The sequence below is a fragment of the Anas platyrhynchos genome, chromosome 2 (assembly GCF_047663525.1).
Source record: "Anas platyrhynchos isolate ZD024472 breed Pekin duck chromosome 2, IASCAAS_PekinDuck_T2T, whole genome shotgun sequence".
NCBI lineage: Eukaryota > Metazoa > Chordata > Aves > Anseriformes > Anatidae > Anas > Anas platyrhynchos.
In genome coordinates this window covers 122,775,703-122,793,530 of record NC_092588.1, presented here as the reverse complement: position 1 = coordinate 122,793,530, position 17,828 = coordinate 122,775,703, and the positions used below count along the sequence as shown (strand labels likewise).

At 40.6% G+C, this 17,828-nt stretch overlaps 1 protein-coding gene and 1 long non-coding RNA gene across 8 annotated transcripts in view; one reads left to right on the top strand and one right to left on the bottom strand.

The window, feature by feature from the left end:
- The window catches only part of GALNT15 (polypeptide N-acetylgalactosaminyltransferase 15), a 27,234-nt gene extending 9,406 nt beyond the window's left edge, over positions 1 to 17,828 (top strand). For 3 of the 5 annotated variants that reach the window (XM_027451007.3, XM_072033508.1, XM_027451010.3), the window contains exons 5-11: positions 6,051 to 6,218; positions 6,824 to 6,941; positions 7,891 to 8,085; positions 11,720 to 11,851; positions 12,966 to 13,067; positions 13,911 to 14,051; positions 14,982 to 17,828. In XM_027451007.3, the coding sequence (XP_027306808.1) occupies positions 6,051 to 6,218; positions 6,824 to 6,941; positions 7,891 to 8,085; positions 11,720 to 11,851; positions 12,966 to 13,067; positions 13,911 to 14,051; positions 14,982 to 15,128 (1,003 nt within the window). In that variant the 3' untranslated portion in view covers positions 15,129 to 17,828. The remainder of the gene's footprint in view (positions 1 to 6,050; positions 6,219 to 6,823; positions 6,942 to 7,890; positions 8,086 to 11,719; positions 11,852 to 12,965; positions 13,068 to 13,910; positions 14,052 to 14,981) is intronic. The other 2 variants (XR_005264007.2, XM_072033507.1) reach the window with 2 other exon arrangements.
- LOC113842687 (uncharacterized) lies at positions 7,431 to 11,839 on the bottom strand. 3 transcript variants are annotated; one of them, XR_011806949.1, is made up of 4 exons: positions 11,691 to 11,839; positions 10,898 to 11,600; positions 8,798 to 8,975; positions 7,431 to 8,559 (listed from the first exon to the last, which is right to left on the bottom strand). It is a non-coding gene; the product is annotated as an uncharacterized lncRNA (long non-coding RNA). The 3 variants fall into 3 exon arrangements; XR_011806948.1 differs by having other exon boundaries at positions 10,898 to 11,839; XR_011806950.1 differs by having other exon boundaries at positions 7,431 to 8,528; positions 10,898 to 11,839.

Below are 17,828 nucleotides of genomic sequence, written 5' to 3'. Positions count from 1 at the left end.
GCTCAAAAGCATCTGGCAGTCAGTTTCCCTCATTGTCCCTGCTTCTCTAACTGAAAAATGGTGATAGTAACACTGACTTGATAAGGAAGTTAACTCATTATTTTTCCTAAACTGCTTGCAATGCTTGCATGGAGATCAGATCACTACGGAGATGTAAAGCACTAGCATAGGCAACTTGGCTTCATTTAGCAGTTGAGGAGCTGTTAAATTGAATCATGTCCACTCCCTAAGACTGCCCAAATGAGGAAAGCACAGTGAAAAAAAGCTTATAGTGAGAAGTGAAATACCCCCATTCCTCTTCTTAACGTACCAATCAAGCTGCTACCTGCGCTCTTGTGCTGCAGGGACAGGATGGGAAAACACTTAATCATGTAGAGCGAGTGAATTGTTAGCTGGCAAGGAAAAATGCAGCCTTTCCAAATCTCAGTCCTTTGCCAGAGTTTAAGGGAGCCGGGAGAGAGATTTTAGCTTTGAAAGCTGTGAACAAGCCCGATTTTGAGATGCCTTAGCAGGTCTACCACTATTAGTATGATCTTAGTGATGCACAGAGATCCTTGGGCAAACTGAGACCCCGCTGCGGGTTGAACATACTCACCAAAAGGGAGATATCATCAGTTTTGAGCAGCCTGTAGTAGTAACAGACATGAGAAACGTGAGAAATATTATCCCAATTTTACAGGTACAGATATATCTGTCAGACATTTGACTGCTCTGGGTGACTGCATTTCATCTCCCTCCACAAGGGTTTATTCATTAACCAAATCAAAATTGTTTTCCCAAGAAGTATTAAGTCTTTCTAAAATCATTACATGTGCATTTATGGACACGTTGTCTGGGACCCGTTCTTTGAACCAAGCCTAACAAATTGACTGGGATGCTGTGCATCAGCTTAGTGTATCACCTGAGAATGGTTCAGCGGTTTGTTAAGCATCCCCTGACATTTTGATTATCCAAGGATGAATACCACAGTCACCTGGGCGACATTAGAAAACTAGATGAGACGCCCCACAGATCATTTCATTTGACAACTGTTAATGTTCCAGCCTAATTCCAGGTGAGCAGCATGGTGTGTAGGAATGCAGCTGTGCAATTATTACAATCGTCTTTTGAGGCTTTTGCCTCTTCCAGGAGACTGCAGGAGACAACTGCTATTCAGTCCAGGGGCAGTGAAAGGCAGGGGGAGCATTCAGTGACCTCTGCCTGAAGCCCTGAACAGGTTGTTGCTTTAACGTAAACATAGTGACCATCATGCTGAAGTGTATGGTTCCTTTCTTGCAGCAGGGTGATTTAAATAAATAAAAAAGGTTCAAATTGTGGTTCCTGAGAATAGTGCATGGAATCAATGGCTTGATTATATTCTTGGAAAGGAATTCCAGCTCTAAAAGAAGCATGGGCACCGTAACAGTGCCGAGAGAGATGGCTTGCAAAGGGGTAGCTTGCCTTCAGGACCTTCCCCCTGCTCCTCATCACCAAGGCTACTTCCCTCTGGTGCACTCCCTATACCACAGCTCAAAGATTACGTTAGCAAACTGGAGCCTTTAACATTATTAAAAGAAGCCTCTTTGGTTTCTAAAATTCAAAGTGCCTCTGCTTAGCTCCATGATTTTAGGTCACTAGATGCTGTTAAACAGAATAAGAAATGAGCACAGCAATGTAAAGCTATCTCATCAGCTCAGGAGGCGAGCAGAGCCTCTGCAGATACAGGAATAGATACAGAGTTCTGTTCAAAACATTTGAGTGGTGCTGGTTTTATGGCACTGCACAAGGGAGAAGGGAAATATTTTGCACTGAACACTTCCATCATCTTTTTTTGCCCAACTCTCCACTTCTCTGTGGCCCACACCCCAGCTTTTCAAGCTATCACATCCATAAACCATCTGGTTTCTGCCTTCTTACAGGCTTAGGGAAGCATTATGTTCTCCATCCAGAGGACAAGCAACCCCGTCACGCATCTGAGCATGCATTTCCATGCTACTTTCCTTGTTTTGAAAACCTTCCATATACTTCACATGCAGCAGCCTGCTTCCTGGGACCTCTCTTTTTGCCTGATCTTTTTATAGCCTGATCCATTTGTCGATAACACTAATTTCAAATTCAGTAAGATAAAGTTCTGCACTTACATGGTATGTTATCTGAAGATATGTTATCTGTTGACAATCTTTCACAGTTGATCAGTATCAGCAGGTGACCTATTTTAAAGAAGATGAGGTAAAGAAACTTGAAGAGAATCTAAAGCCAAAAGCAATCATTATTGGCAAAAGTAGGAGCAATGAAGATTTAAAGGTTTAGGCGTGATTTGCGGCACGGTGCCCAGACTGCCCGGTGTAAAAAGGTACTGGCAGCTCCTACAGATTTCAGAACCCCACATACAGATTTGAATATTTTAAGATAAAAAGCAGGTTTAAATATATATATATATATTTTTTATAAAGCATTCTCTTAGGACTCTGCCTAGACGAGATTTGAATTACATGCTTAGTGCTTAGCATGTAGGTAGTACATCAGTTCAAGGATATTATTGTCCTTATGCTTTCGGTCAGCCAGTAGTTGGTCTGCGAGGCAATATGTAAGCAATCCTGGATCCCACAGCTTTACCATTCCTGATCACTACATTTTCTCTTTTTATTAATCCCACTAAATTTCAAGTGTTTAGAATTACTTTTTTTCCCTGAAGACTTCAGCAAGCAATGTGATTTCAGGGAAAATGAAGTGTGCCGTGGAACAAGCTTGTGTTCTCAATTACTTGCTGAAGCTTTGACTATGTGCAGAGCCAGACAGTTCAGGCTGCCTGGATTTCTGAGCTATCTTATTTTTGCAGGGAATGATCCACTCTGAAACTGGTTGAGGAAAACACAGCATTTTCATGTTTGCTTTTGTTGATCCCCCTTATTTAAAGGAGGATTTAAACAGATTAAAATCTGTTCCCTTCCCAGAAAAAGAAAAAGATAAATCGATAAAAAACACTTTCAAAATATCATATCTAAGACTTCAAAACAGATGTGTTAATTAACTCTTCTTCTCATGTTACTTATTCTAAAAACAGAAAAGAACATAATGTCCATGGCGACTGCAAAGGGTCATGAGAAGGCATTTCATTTAAGTTGTATTTGGTTGAGAAATCCCAAACTAGGAAATTGTTCTTGTTTGGGTTGCTCTTTTTCATGGAATTGTGACCTTTTGTAGATCCTATGTGTTCCAAGCATTTGAAATATTCACAAATTAGTATCACCACAGTCAAACAGTTCAAAGCCTCGCTGCCAGTTGTATTTGAGTTTCCTGTTTTTTTCTTTTCCTTGGATTCCACAGAGTGAAATTAGCAGTAGTTTGCCAGTGTGTTTCATTTCAAAGTGCCGAGAAGCTGCTGACTGTCTGCCAGTTACTCAGTTAAAAACAAAAAAGAATAGCTAAGAACATCTTCCAAATTTCAATTACCTTCTGCTGCAAATTTGCATTTAGAGCCACAGAAACACGGAACCATCACTGAATGTGCAGAAAGTAGATCTTTTATTAAAAAGCCTTAATACCAAATGATATTATAAAATCTTAGAATGGCTTGGGTTGGAAGGCACCTTAAAGACCACCCAGTTTATCCACCCAGGTTAGAATATGACCTATCCAGTACTGTATTTTCCATGCCATAATTTGTAGACATTTTGGCTAATTGCTTGGTCTCCTAACCATCAGAATCCCTGACATCAATGCAGATATTCTTCTTGAATTACATTGAATAACCATGCCCCAAAACAACCAAAATAAAAGCATGCATTAAAAAGCAGGTGTTCTTTCAGCTGGAACTGTTACTGTGGTGCTGACTTGTGAGCGATGGCACGGATGCTAGAAGCATCATTGGGGTTTGGAGTTTTCAAGTGGCAACTAATTTAAGGTGGATACAAAAAGAAGGATGGGTTTGAAATGGCTGGATATGAAAATGTGAGATCATCTGAAATGCCTGGAATATCTGATCCAGTATATATCTGAGTGTAACTCCAAGTATCTGTATTGTCTCTCCCTGAGCTATAGTGGCTACACACATGTGGCCCAGTCTTCATGGCCAAGGGTTTTGAATGGTTTAGTCTACATTGCCTGCTCTGGCTTCCACTCAAGCATGCCCTCCTGATCTTTCCCACTTGACTCTGAAACTGTAAAATAAACTACCCTGGAGTCATTAGTTCCCCAGTCCTGTCTGGACGGGAATGGACAGACAAGCAGCAATAATATGCATTTCAGCAAGGAGCAATAAAGTGAGGTGGGAAATATCCAGCTCCAAGTACACTCCTACCCAGACAGTTGTCAGTGATGTCTGCACTGGAGAATGCAGCAGGCTGTAGAAATTATAGTGATTTTTCATTTTTTGAAGTTTAGTCTTAGAAAATCCATTTAAATTGTTAGCACTATTTTTCTCAGCATGACAAAGAAAAAACCACCTGCTTGTGTGAGTCCAACAGAGCACTACCTTTTAGTAACTTTTAGAAGCAGTTAGATTCCTTTTCATGCTGTTAGTGAGTAAAGGTTAAATACAGCTTTCACTAGAAAGACTCCTGTTGGCTTGAGATTTCAGGTTGTTCCTGTCCTAGATACAAAACTGTATCACCGGGTTTTCATCAAGAGAATCAGGGAAGGACATCAGCTTTATTATTTTTAAGATCATTTCTTTGCATTTCTGCTTGAGTCCTGCAGAAGAATGACAGCAAATCACTGCCTTGATGTATAAACCTACAGATGTTGCAGGTGACCATAAAATTGTACTATCTATTTATAAACTCAATGCTTGTTTCTAAGAGCACTTATAATAACATATTGCAAGGGCTGGTTTTATACCTGAATGGAGAAATATAATCACTTCTCTATTTTAAATCTTTCTGCCTTTAACTCATCACAGGGCAGTCTGCTCACATTAGGAGACAAAGGAGTAACTGAATCATTTTAATGCTGTCCTCTGCACAGTTCATTTTCATACAATTCACTGAAGATCAGTAATCTCTTTTTCTCCATGGGGTTTGAAAATTCTCTATGGGAAAGAGCAACTACGATAAAACAAAATGTTGAGCTCCCCTCACCCTGTTACTGGAAAAAAAAAAAAAAAGACTAAGGATACTGTAAAGGCAGAGAAGATATGACAGGATTACATGAACATCACCGAGGGCTGCCAGCTTCCTCATTTGGTTCTGGTCTCTGCCATGGAAGAGAACCTATGGCCCACTGCATTACAGCATTCTGAGATGACCTACCTCCATCAGCTAGAGTATGTTTCAAACATATTTCTCTCAAGAGTAATCTCTGACCAACATGAATATCTTTAAACGGGGGAGATAAAACCTTTTACTTTTCGCCCCAAAACTGACCATTTAATTTCTCTCTGTTTCAACAGGAAGCTATTTTCTAAGGAAAGAGCTACTCTGGAATAACTTCCTATATAGATACTCAAGAATAAAAGTATTTTTTTCAGTGTACTTTAATTCCTAGTGAATGCTTCTTATTTTTCTTCAGTGCACTTGCAAGAACACGTTACAGTGTGGTAGAAGGCAATACAAACAGAAACTGTTTTCCAAATGCAGTGATAAATGTTTTTGCAAAGCTACCAGCAGAACAAACGAAGGATAAGTGCATGCTTCATTGTCCTGAAGTGACAAACTCATGAAGTGTGGAACATCTAGAGGAAAATCAAAGGACAATAAAGTGTGTGAGCCCAGAATCATCTTTCAGTGTAAACTTCACATCCATACAGATCCTATAACCTCAGAGGTTGAGGCCTCTGTGTGAAAGAACTTCAGAAGAATTTTGATGGTAAATTCAGAATAAAATCCTGAATAGCTTTAAAATGGCAATATAATGTATAGGTTATCAATAAATTATTAATCTTTAGAATCGTTACTGCAGGCTCAGCATTCCCGTGCCCTGAGCATCTGAGCTCTGTCAGGAGGGAAAACGAGGGCACTCAACATCTAAATGAGTGTTTGTGTTTGACAATATCAAAAGGAGAATCACTGTTCACTAACACAGTACTGAATTTATGCTTTGGCTTTGAAAAGAAATTATATGGTCTTTTGCAGAAACAGTGTCGTCTCCCCTGTCATAGATGTCATAGACTGGAAGACCTTTCAGTACTATCACTCTGTGGGCCTGCATCGAGGTGTTTTTGATTGGAAACTAGATTTTCACTGGGAACCAGTGCCAGAGCATGAAGAGAAGGTACGACAGTCTCCCATCAGCCCTATCAGGTAACAGTTCATTAGCCAATATGCCTCCACTCAGCTCAACAGCAAAACTGTACAATTTGGGAAAGCTTCCAGATAATGAAAGTGAGACACGGTTATTTGCATTTGCTTGGTTAATGTTTTTTGAAGGGACAGGTTTTTGGTTTACATTGAGTTTATCTGGCCTTTAGCATTCATTCTAAGTAGGCTGCAGTCATACTGCCAACATGACAAATGTTTTCTATGCAACTGGAAGCAACTAGTATACAACCTGACCAGACAAGATATTGAAATTTGTAGGGAAAGCAGAAGATGGATCATACAGAGTTAAAAGAGACGTCTTAATCGTTATGTTTGTCTGTTGTTTTGGGTGTACATGGATGGTTTACATTTCTCACTGGTCTGAGCCTTATTCAATACCTAAGTGCTTGGCCCTCTTCCCCAGGCAAATCCTAGAATTCAGTTCCAGTTGTTCTTAATTTTGGTTGGTTAAACACTTAACTTGAGATTACAAGGGGTGGCATTCAATCATTTTTCAGTGTTATCTCCATCACAGAAATGATGGGGTTTTCATCCTTCATATTATCTACCCAAAACAGTTGTTCACTTCCAAACTATTTTCTATCCAGGAGCCCTGTGGTAGCTGGTGCAGTAGTTGCCATGGATCGACATCACTTCCAAAACACTGGAGCTTATGATTCTGACATGACCATGTGGGGAGCAGAAAATCTAGAACTATCTATAAGGGTAAGAACCTTAATTGAAACACCAAGGACTGGTAGCTAATGGGTTTTGAAAGGGACTTAAATGAAAAGGCAAGAAGTGATTTATAAAAGCAATTAAGTGCAGAACTTCTTGAAGTATGGAGAATTCACTTGCAGAGTTCTACCCCATGCTCCATGATCTGTCATACAGGAATATGCAGCTGCTGTGGGTTAGGAGCATTATGGCAAGACAAGAAGTTTCACTATTACTAGACTCCAAGGTCCCTTCCAACCCAAGCTGTACTACAATCCTATGATGCTACGATGAGTATCTGCCCGAGGACAAAGTCTCTGGTTTGGGCGCCTTCTGAAATCCACCTCTTCTATTCTGACATGTAACATGCACCAAAGGAAGAGTAGCTTTCATGTCTTTGCCAATATGTACTTTAAATATTAAATCATTTATATTAATTTGTGTGCATTAGTTTTTGCTCAATACAAAGAGTAACTGATGTTAAACAAGCAATGGAAATTGCAGACACAAAGGGTACAGAGTCTTTTATGTCCAAGGCAAAAGAAGGTGTGCCCCCAGGTCTCTTCACTTTACTGCACTGTTTGTGCACAGGAGAACATAAAAGCATATAAATGGTTCTACTCCAAGGTCTATCTTGCCCAGTATCTGTGTGTCTCAGTGTCTGTGGGGAACAGTGTATGAAGAAGCACATAATGATGCTCTATCTGTTTCCAGCAATGCGCAGATTAGAATTTCCTGGAGTCTGTAGTAAAGGAGCTTCCCCTTTTTAGTTGCTTTTGAACTGATAATTAACATTCAGCCACTGCCCAGAGCAGGATTTAACTCAATGAGTGACTTTCATTTTGCTTTGCATTCTTAAAATTGCTGGTCTATTACTCAATGCTGCTAGTTGTGCTTTACCAGCTATGTAGAAGATAGTAAAAGATGATCTCTTTTTGCTCCTTCACCGGTGTTTCAGACCTGGCTCTGCGGTGGCTCTGTAGAAATCATTCCATGCTCCCGCGTTGGGCATGTCTATCGAAATCACGTCCCCCGGGCTTTCTCCTATGACGAGGCCATTGTGAGGAACAAAATCCGAATAGCAGAGACCTGGCTGGGCTCTTTCAAAGAGAACTTCTACAAGCACGACACAGTGGCTTTCCTAATCAGCAAGGTAAAGACATCAGCAGCGGTCTGTTTACGGGGGTAGGAGTGTGTGTTGAGGTAGGTGAAAGGGGTGGGATGGCAGCGTGGGTGTCTCTGTGCAGTCAAACATTCAATGGGCAAGGTGCCAGGGATAGTTTTTCTTTTTGTAAAACCTGTCAAGTACAAGAGCTCTTAAATCAGGAAAGAAAGAGACAAACCTGTTTTTGCTGAAGCTGTCAAATCTCATAGACTATGACTCCTTCTCCAAATGACTCCTTCTTTAGATTGCCCAACAAGTAGTGGTTTGCTTTTCCACCACTGATAGTACAGGGGAATCATCTGAAATGGAACCCAGTTGCACTGTGTGCTTGAAGGGGCCTTCCAGAGGATTCATTCTTCATGGCTGACAGTCTTCCTCATGTGATTCAAATAACATTCACTGGCACGTGGCAAGCTGTGTTGTCTCTCCTACTGCGGGAACATCAGAAAAGGCAATTTCTTCCTAAATTGACAGAAGTAACCATCTGTAACTGAGGAATTTGGTTCTCACCGTAGCTACTGTTTACAAGTTACTTTTTCATTAGAAAGGCCACAAAGACAGCAATCCAACCTCCAGAGATCTGGATTGCCAGCAGCCTGCTCACGGAGACAGGCTTGCAGCCAGGTGTGTGACACAGCCCTGGCATACAGCCACACTTGGGCAGGCTACACACCGCCCAACTTCTGCAGAACAGCCATACCTGTTTTTATGCCACTGTGTAATCCACTGTAATTCAGGGTCAGTCAAGGGACTGTCTATCCCATGTGTTACAAACTGCTGGGTGCTGTATTAAAAGCTTTGGCAGAAAAGTTGTTAATTTGCTGCAGTTCTCCAGAATTCTTCAGCTCCCATACCTTTCCTTGTAAAAATATCCTCTTCTACGAAGAAATGGAAAAAACTTGTGAGGAGTTTTGAATGAAAAATTGTCATTCACCTTCTTATTCATTGACCAACTCCATGCTTTTCAGAAGAAAAGATTCCCTGAAAACAGCTAGGCATGGCATGTGTAGGGGGTGTGCAGTTTCCCATTCAGTTTTGCTCCTGCATTTCAGTCCTGCGTGCCTCAGTCATTGCAGCTCTGGGCACCATCTAAGAAAGGAGATCCAGCAGGAGCTGCATTACCGTGGGGAGACAAAAAGGGCTGTGTGTCAGCGTGCCTTTTCTCCTGTCACCTAGTCTGACCTCCTTAGGCTCCATCAGATCTGCCTCTCCGGTCAGCCTGCTATGCTCATCCTAGAGCCTGAGACACATTCTCTTTCATTATTCTTTTTTAAAAAGCTTCTCCGTTCTTGTCTGTGGAGTATATTTTAACTCCACTGGCCAGGATTTCATCAGTTGACTCACAAGGCTTACAGCAATGGAACAGGAGAATGAATGCTAGGCCAGGTCTTTTCAGATGGGCAGTTAGTTCCTCAAATCATTTAATTATTTCCTGAAGGCCTTTCTTTTCAACTCAGAAGCAATTTTCTGAACTAAAAACTACAGCCATCAATGATTCAGTTTACCAGCTATAAGTACGATGACCTTTTGCCTGAGAGTTTGTTCAAGCCAGGGTACTTTTAGTACTCCTAAGTATGATGCTCCTTCAAGTGACCTATTTTACAATCTCTCTGTTCAACACACCATAACATAAAAGGCCCTTTTCTCCGTTCCTTTCTTTCACAGCCAATATTTTCAGTATGTCAGTGCAGTGGGATGTTATTCAAAAGACACGAGCAAGCAATGACATTATTGCCGCTCAGCTGCCACAGCTGCAGATCAGCCCAGCGGGGATTTATTGCACTGCAAGGGCGAGCGGAGCCACCTATTGGCCACTACAAAAATCTCTGCGAGCCTACTACTGAAAATAAAAAATGACCCCCGTTTAGATTGCTTTATAAGTCTTCCCCTTTTACGGTCGAAATTACATCCTGCACACGATGCCTGTGGCGTGAGCATTAATATAGATGAATAAGGTTCTTTGCCGGTCTCCACAATTTCAGCCACCACCTCTTTTTCTCCTTTTTTTTTTTTGTCTGTGTGTGGTTTGTTTATTTAACCTACAAGCACAGTTTCCTTTCAGCTTGGTTTACAGGGATAATGACTTTCTTTACAATATTTACATTGTTTATTCAGCATCAAATGCACGCTGAAACTAGTATGACAACATGAGATTTAACACCATTGCCTTCTTCAGCCAAAGCAGAGCCTCTCGAGGAACACCTCTTTTTAGGGGAAGCATTTTACTCCTCTGTTTTCCTGTTCCAAGGAAATCTCTCGGGGCCAGGCTTGTGTGGTGCTGAATTGCCGAAGTTCATTGTTTCTCTTATTGAATCTAGGACTGATATTAGACTATAAGGTTCTCTTTAACATACTGCAACTGTTGATGTTTGCCTGTGAAGCTTACAGGGCCTGGCATGATTGATACCTATCTTTAGAAACTAATACCTCTCCCTTCATCTCCAAGGCTCTTTATTTGTCAGTGATTTTCAGCCATGTGGCAATGGCTTTTTTTTCTTTCTTATGGATGCTGAGAAATGACTGAGCTGAGCAAAATTACTTACAGGCAATTCTTTGCTTATGCTACCAATTTTAATCTCTGACAGAGGAATCCACACCACTGTCCTGGAATCTAAAACTGCATTTTTTCAAATGTAGAAATGTGAAGGGGGAAATCTATTGCTGGCAAGAAAGAGAAGACTCTTAAAGGTGGTGTGTTTTTTTTGTTGTTGTTTTGTTTTGTATTGTTTTAGTATTTGAGCAATCAGAGATTTAGAAAAGTGCTTTGCATGGTTTTGAAACCAAAGGATTAGGCACTTACCTGCTTAGGAGGTTTTCAGAATCCTGTTGGCCATCTTCAGGTGCTAAATACCTCACATACTGAGACCCTCAGGCCTTTGCAGTGATGATGCCCATAGCTGCAACAAGGTTTGAAGGTACCTGTCTTTTTTCAGAACAAGAGTTGGTACCAAGGAGGGTGAAGAGTTACAATCATGTGTATATAACTTAAGAAAAGACATAAATCAAAGGAAAGTTTTCTATGCCTTTATAGCCACAAAACACATTCACCCACTACATTTAGCAACTGCCAGGTAATGATTCGATAGGCTTAATGTTAGGCCAAATTCTCCTTTCATTTACATTTTCTCATCAGGGAAGACTGACAATGACTGGGTAATTTGGACTCTTAAAGTTCAGGAAATCAAATTTTAATCTTTTTTTTTTTTTTTGGGGGGGGGGGGGAGGGGTGTAAGCTCTATACTTAATGACAATCTGATACAGTCCCACTGATTTCAGTACAACAAGTATCAAACTTGACCCAGACTTTTTTTAATTAAAAAGATCTGACTTATCTTGCAGGATAATAATAATTTTAAAGGAAATACTAATTTTCACAGTGTGTGCTATTTCTGAAACATTACCTTCTGTCACAACACCAGAGTAAATGCTGTTTTAACACATTTGGAGAAAGGGTACAGCTGGTCCTCCTCCTGGGCTTGATCTTGAGAGATATGTATCAGTATCTATAACAAGCAGGATAGGAGAGGCAGTGGAAATAATTCCTGTGCAGTAATTTTCATTTCTAGCATTTCTAACACAAATACACTCTTAACCTTGTTTCCCCTTTGCTTTCTCCACGAAGGCAGAGAAGCCAGACTGCAGTGAGCGTCTTCAGCTACAGAAGAGATTGGGCTGTAAAAATTTCCAGTGGTTTCTGTCAAATGTGTATCCTGAACTCTCCCAGACTGAAGACACGCCAAGATTCTCTGGAAAAGTAAGAGAAAATACACTAAAAAAAAAAAGGATTATTATTTTTGTATTGATCAAAGATCCCTGTATTGCTTCCATGTCCTAGGTACTCAATGAGTGTACGGTAAGTGGCTGTTACCACTTTGAAAAGCTTATTATACAAACAGGCTACACAACAAGAATGGAACAAGAAGCAAAAGGACTGAGGAGACAAACAGCTGGTCCAAATTCTCACATGAGCCTTGAACTCCAGTCAGGAGATGAACCCAGATTTTCTGTCTCAGTTTGGTGTCATTGATCAGAGGATCCTAACCTTAGATTCTTTAGGTGCTATTAGCAAAGAAAAAGAACTGTGTTGCCTCACACGGATGGCAACTGCAACAGCAGGTGAGATATCTCTACGATGATCCATGTGCAAGGAGATAAAGCAGCATTTCTCCAGTCCTGCACTTTCCCCAAGGGCAGAGGTGGTAGAAATAGCACTTACTTGGCAGACTGTGTACAGGAGGTGACATTCTCAACGATTTTTAAAACCATGTAAGCGGATAATTATCATCAATTAAAATATGAATTCATTCCAGGCAGCCTTACTGGAAGGGATTTCCCCCAACCAGGAAACAAGGTCTACCAATTAAGTCACATCCTGGTATCTGTAGCCAGATTTTACTGTGTCCTTTTACTATTTTGTCTGTTCCTATTACCAAAGTTTGCTTGAGAAGAGCATAATAACTGATTATGGATCAAAGGAAATGTTTTTTCCCTCTGGAACAACTCAATTTTTTTCTCATTACATGTACAATGTCATGATGAAGTGCAACTTGCCATTATCATAAAAGTAGCTTTGGCTGATTTCTTTTAACCATTGTAGTAGTTAAAACCAGAAGTGGGTAACTCTAACTTAAACAAAACTCATTGGGTGTCACTGACCTTTGGTGAGACTCTCCCTTGTTTATCAGATCACTTTGCAAGATCAAAATGCAAGATCTAGTCTGAAAGAAAAAAAATCCATTGTTTGAACTGCAAGCAAAAACTCCTATTGTAAGGGGATGTAATCACACACACACAAAAAAAAAAAAGTTAGCTGAATATTTTCTTTGTATCTGACTGTGCTTTATTTCAGTATAAACATTTATTTACAGCTTTACAATACTGGTGTTGGCTTCTGTGCAGATTACAGACCTGGAAGGGCCACTGCAGACGGCTCCATCGAACTCTCTCCTTGCAGTGACAGCCCCAGCCAGGTACCGTACACCTCAAGTATATGGGTACTGCACAGGATTTAAGGAACTACTAAGAAAATAGTGATTCCAACGTGTAAATGGGTGGGTTGGCATTAGGGGAAATATTGACATAACGTATGTGTGCTAAGGCAACATTGCCTGTCTTTGTATAGATGATTATCATTTGCAAATTGGCAATGTTCCACGTTTCACTGAGGCCTGGTCCCCGCACTTTGCTCCAGCAGACATCGTTAAGTGGTTATTTGTTAGTATATTTGGTAGTGCCTGGAGAACAGAAAGACTAGGCGTAAAAAATATGTATCAATTCTACAATAACAGGGGTGGTTTCTCCTGTGTTCTAGTGTCTAAACTGCAGTCAAATACAGGAAGAAAATTCATGTAGGTACCCAAGCTGGCATTAGACTAGCAAGTGCTTGCACTGAGAGAAGTCAAGCCAGTACAGACTGACTGCAGATATTTACTCTAAGTCCCAAGCAAGTTCCACTGCTTACACTGGGCTCAGGGTAGCTGCAGGCACATTTTTAACTGCAATCTGTACAGACAATTTCAGAAACTCCCTTCTGTTCAAATATTTATTAAACTAGGACATTTTCTTGTAGGATGGGTTTACTTTATGCATAATTACAGCCCGCAAAGCCCTTCCTCAAAAAAATAGTCTCAGGTATGTAGCTATGCCAAAACTAGCTGGGGGGATTGCCTTGCAGGATCAGGCCTGTTGGTTCTCCTTCACTCATATTTGGGTTGCATATTAAGAAAACACGAGTGGGAAATTTTGGAATGAATGTTTAAAAATGCATCGGGATGCCCTTCTGTTGTTGTTCAAACAAACCTTCTTTCTTCCAGCACTTTGAATATAACAGCATGAAGGAAATCCAGCTTGGGTCTGCTCCGCTGCTTTGCTTTGATGTCAGCCACGGCAAGGTTGTCCCTCACAACTGTACGAAGGAGACAAACAACAGCCAGCAGCACTGGGATGTCCAGGAGGTCCGTACCGACACTGCCGTGAGGGGAGGGCTCCTGAGGGCACCTCTGCCATCACTGGGTGCCTGACAGCATGCATGTGCAGGGAAGGGGTGACATATTTGAAGGGCAACTTTCATTTCTGGACCATTTTCACCCAGGAAATTTAGGATGCTGTTTACACGTTTACACTGCCTGTGCAAAACAAATTTTTTTAAAAAATACAAAGTACTGAAATCCTACCTAAATTCACATGCCTTCATTTTATCTGTTTAATTTAGTGGCCTTATCAGAATAGAATCAGAATTGTAAGAGGTCGTGTAAGGAAGAGCAGGACAAATCCTTGCCCACATCTTTTGGATAGGGGAAGGCACTGTGAATCTGAATTCTCCCAAATAAGAGCTCTTTGGGAGCAGAGGAATCTTTAAAATTCTTCCTGTATTGCTGAAGGACAAACCTCTTGTTAGAAGAGTTCATTATTATTTAGTGGATTTCACCCAACAGAGTCAGAACTCCTCTGCAAGACTGAAAAATGTCATGCTCTTGGACAGCCTGGGAAAATAGCAGTTACAGTAGTCGTAGGCAGGCTGCAATCCTCGGCTACAGTGCCTACTGCAATACGCTTTGATTCCTAAGGGAAGCACTGGTCCTTTTGAAATTTGGTGCCCTCCAATACTGCAGTTGGTGCTGATGACAGCAGTTACCTACAGGAAACAAATAGCGTTGGAAAAGAGAGAGAGTGAGCTCTGCACTTGTGCAGCCTGTCAGCTTCCACAGGAATTGTGTTCTCGCAATGTCCTGGGCTCAGAGCTAAACTTAGTCATCACGTTCAATACCTTTTTGAACAACAAGTCATTATTGATGACCTATTGTACATTAAAAGTTTCAGAAACATGGCCTAGTTTTCACCTTATTTTTTTATTCGTTCTTTCTTCCCCTTCTCTCATCTTGTAGAATGGATTGATCGTCCATGTCCTTTCTGGCAAATGCATAGAGGCAGTGAAGAGTGAAGACGAAGAGGACTTGTTTTTGTGCGTATGTAACAAGAATGCAAACCAGCTGTGGCAATTTGAACATTCCCATGGGCTACGTCAGAGATGACTGACAGGTCTGTGGGGAAATCAAGTCACCAACATTTAGCATTACTTCTTTTTGGGATTCAAGATACATTTCCGACACAGAAAAGAAAGATGTTTGTGTTTGCTGTAGCATACAGGGAAGTTAGGAAGGTCTCTCCTTCAAAGCCTGGCTCAACTAGTTGCCACCAGCTCCTGGTTTATTCAGCTTGAGCTAAAATTTCCATTTATTCTGTGAAGCAAGGAATAAAGATACTGTGAGCATCAATGGATTCTCAACTCTGCTATTGCAGAAGACAGTCGAGTTTGCCCTTTGAAGGAAATGTGGAATATTGGCTGCCAGAGAACTTGTCTTTAGCACACTCTGTGACTTCTGAGGATACAGGAAAATGAATGTTTGTGAAACTTTTCAAACTCTAAGAGGAAATCAGCCAAATCAGGATGAGAATTTAACTGTATTGTACAGTGCACTCAATCCATATAAAACAAAGTAGGTTTTGTATGCATAAAAGTAGTAGATGTTTTAATATGTAGTAGCTAAAAAACGAATTTTCCATCCTGAGCCAAATTTCTACCCTCCATGAGATAGCACAGGGCATAAATTAGCACTTAATTAGGCACGAACCGCTCTCACTGATTTGGAATACCAACAGTCTTCAGCATTTGGCACACCCTTCCTTACGTCCTTCGTCCAGAGTCTAATTTGGATGGGAGAAGGAGACTGAATTATTAACAACATTTTTTTTTAGTGTTCATGCAAAGTAAGAACAACTCTTCAGGAACCTTTCATGGAATATGGAAGAAGACTGAATTAGATGTGAGAGAAAAGTAACAGCTCCCCTGCTTATTTGGAAATTGAAAGAATTGGTGGCATCCGTTTGCTTTTGAAAAGCCATGGGATGAGCTCATCATTATTCCAGTGACAAAAACGTGGCTGGGAAGAGCAAACGGAGGGAAACAACAGGTTTCAACAACGGCTACATAGGAAGAAAATACTGGTGTCTGCTTCCACTTGCTTGCTGCCTACTACACTGAGTAAGTCTTTTACACTGTCAGTTTTAGCCAACAAGATTTGTAGACTCTTGCTGTCATGGGTCTCCATGCCCATCCTCAGAAGACAGGAACACTCATAATCTTCTAAACAAGCTGCTGTAGAGCCTGCATCCCCTCTGACCTCCTCTCTTTCACAGAAGTCAACAGGAGCTTGTGTTAGGTAATGAGAATGGCCTCAGTGTGCACTAGCAGAGCAAACTTCTATCAGTATTTTGTTCGGGCACTTTTAATTTGGGAGTTAAACAATGAGGACACTTTACAAGAGCCTTGTAAGACAGAAGAACAAAGATCTGGGAGTTTTCCCAGGTCAGCTCCACACCTGATTTATAATATAAACCAATCACAAACACAAATATTTATTAAAGGGGGAGGGTATCATTAATGAAACCTAATTAGCTATTGATATTTCTTTCAAGACGGAAAATAGCTTTTTTTGGACAATGTACAGCATAACGTGTGTGCTTCAGACAACGGAAAGAATATCAGAATACTCTGCCCGGAGTATTCCAGTCACCGGCTCTTAGTAAATCATAATAAATTTGTTTCAAGCATATAGAATTAGTTATCATAGAAGACATGAACAGCATTCCGTGTTATGTTGTCCAAAAAATTCCTCGGTTGGGTCCCTGTTTGGTTTGAGTGCTGCAGTTTCCATGCCATGTTCGGGCATCACTCCAATCACCCTAGTCACCACTCACTCCTTTGATAGCATCACAACTTAACACCATTTGCTGCTGTGCCATTCAAATTTTCCTGTGACGTTCTTGAAAATGCTTCAATTTTCAGCTGCAAGGATGGGAACAACTTCTTCCAGAACAACAGTGATCACTGATCATTGCCCAAGTCTAGGGTGAGAAAAGAAAATTTCTAAAATTGCAGAAAAGCTGCGATTGAAATGTTTTAACGAAATGTGATTCCTTTTTATTTTTTAAATTATAAGTATGCCAGATTTTTAAATTATGTATTATTTATTCTATTTTGGACTCTGCACTGGGAATATCATTCCTTCAGCATTTAGCTTCATGTTTAAAAATGTTTATACAAATACTAGAACTGATCACAAGTGGGATTTATCACCGAGAATGAAAATATTTTTGTTTAGAGAGGGAGAGTTTGGAATAAAACTTCAGAGATGTGGACATCCTCATCTTATACTGCTTTTCAGTGTAATGATAAAAGCCTAGAAGATAAGGGCTGCTGTAGATATATGTACAATAGAATAATATGTTACACAATACCTTTTCCAACAATAAAATGAAAATATACAGCTCAGTACAATTTAAAGAATAATTGTTATTATACTTGTTGCATTTAGTAACTGTGTAAATGTGTGTTTGGTTTCCAAGGGAACTAAACTCCAGAGCATAGGACAGAAAGGAGCTACAGCATGGTCCAGGGGGCTCCACATGGGGATAGCAAGGGGACAAGGACTGTGGGCCATACTGTGCAGAGCCCTTCCCTCTGATATAAACATAACCTGTTGTGGTGCACACATGCTAAAGTAAAACACCTATCTCCTGTTTTTCCTAGTTTCCTTCCTGCATGCCCTGTATTTGGTTGATTGCTTTCCCACGGAGGTGATGCACACTTTGCCCTTGTTGTCACATCTATGAACGAGAGCCTTTTTCTCGTGTAGGTTTCACAGAAAGCTCAATAAAGGGTCTCTACTAAG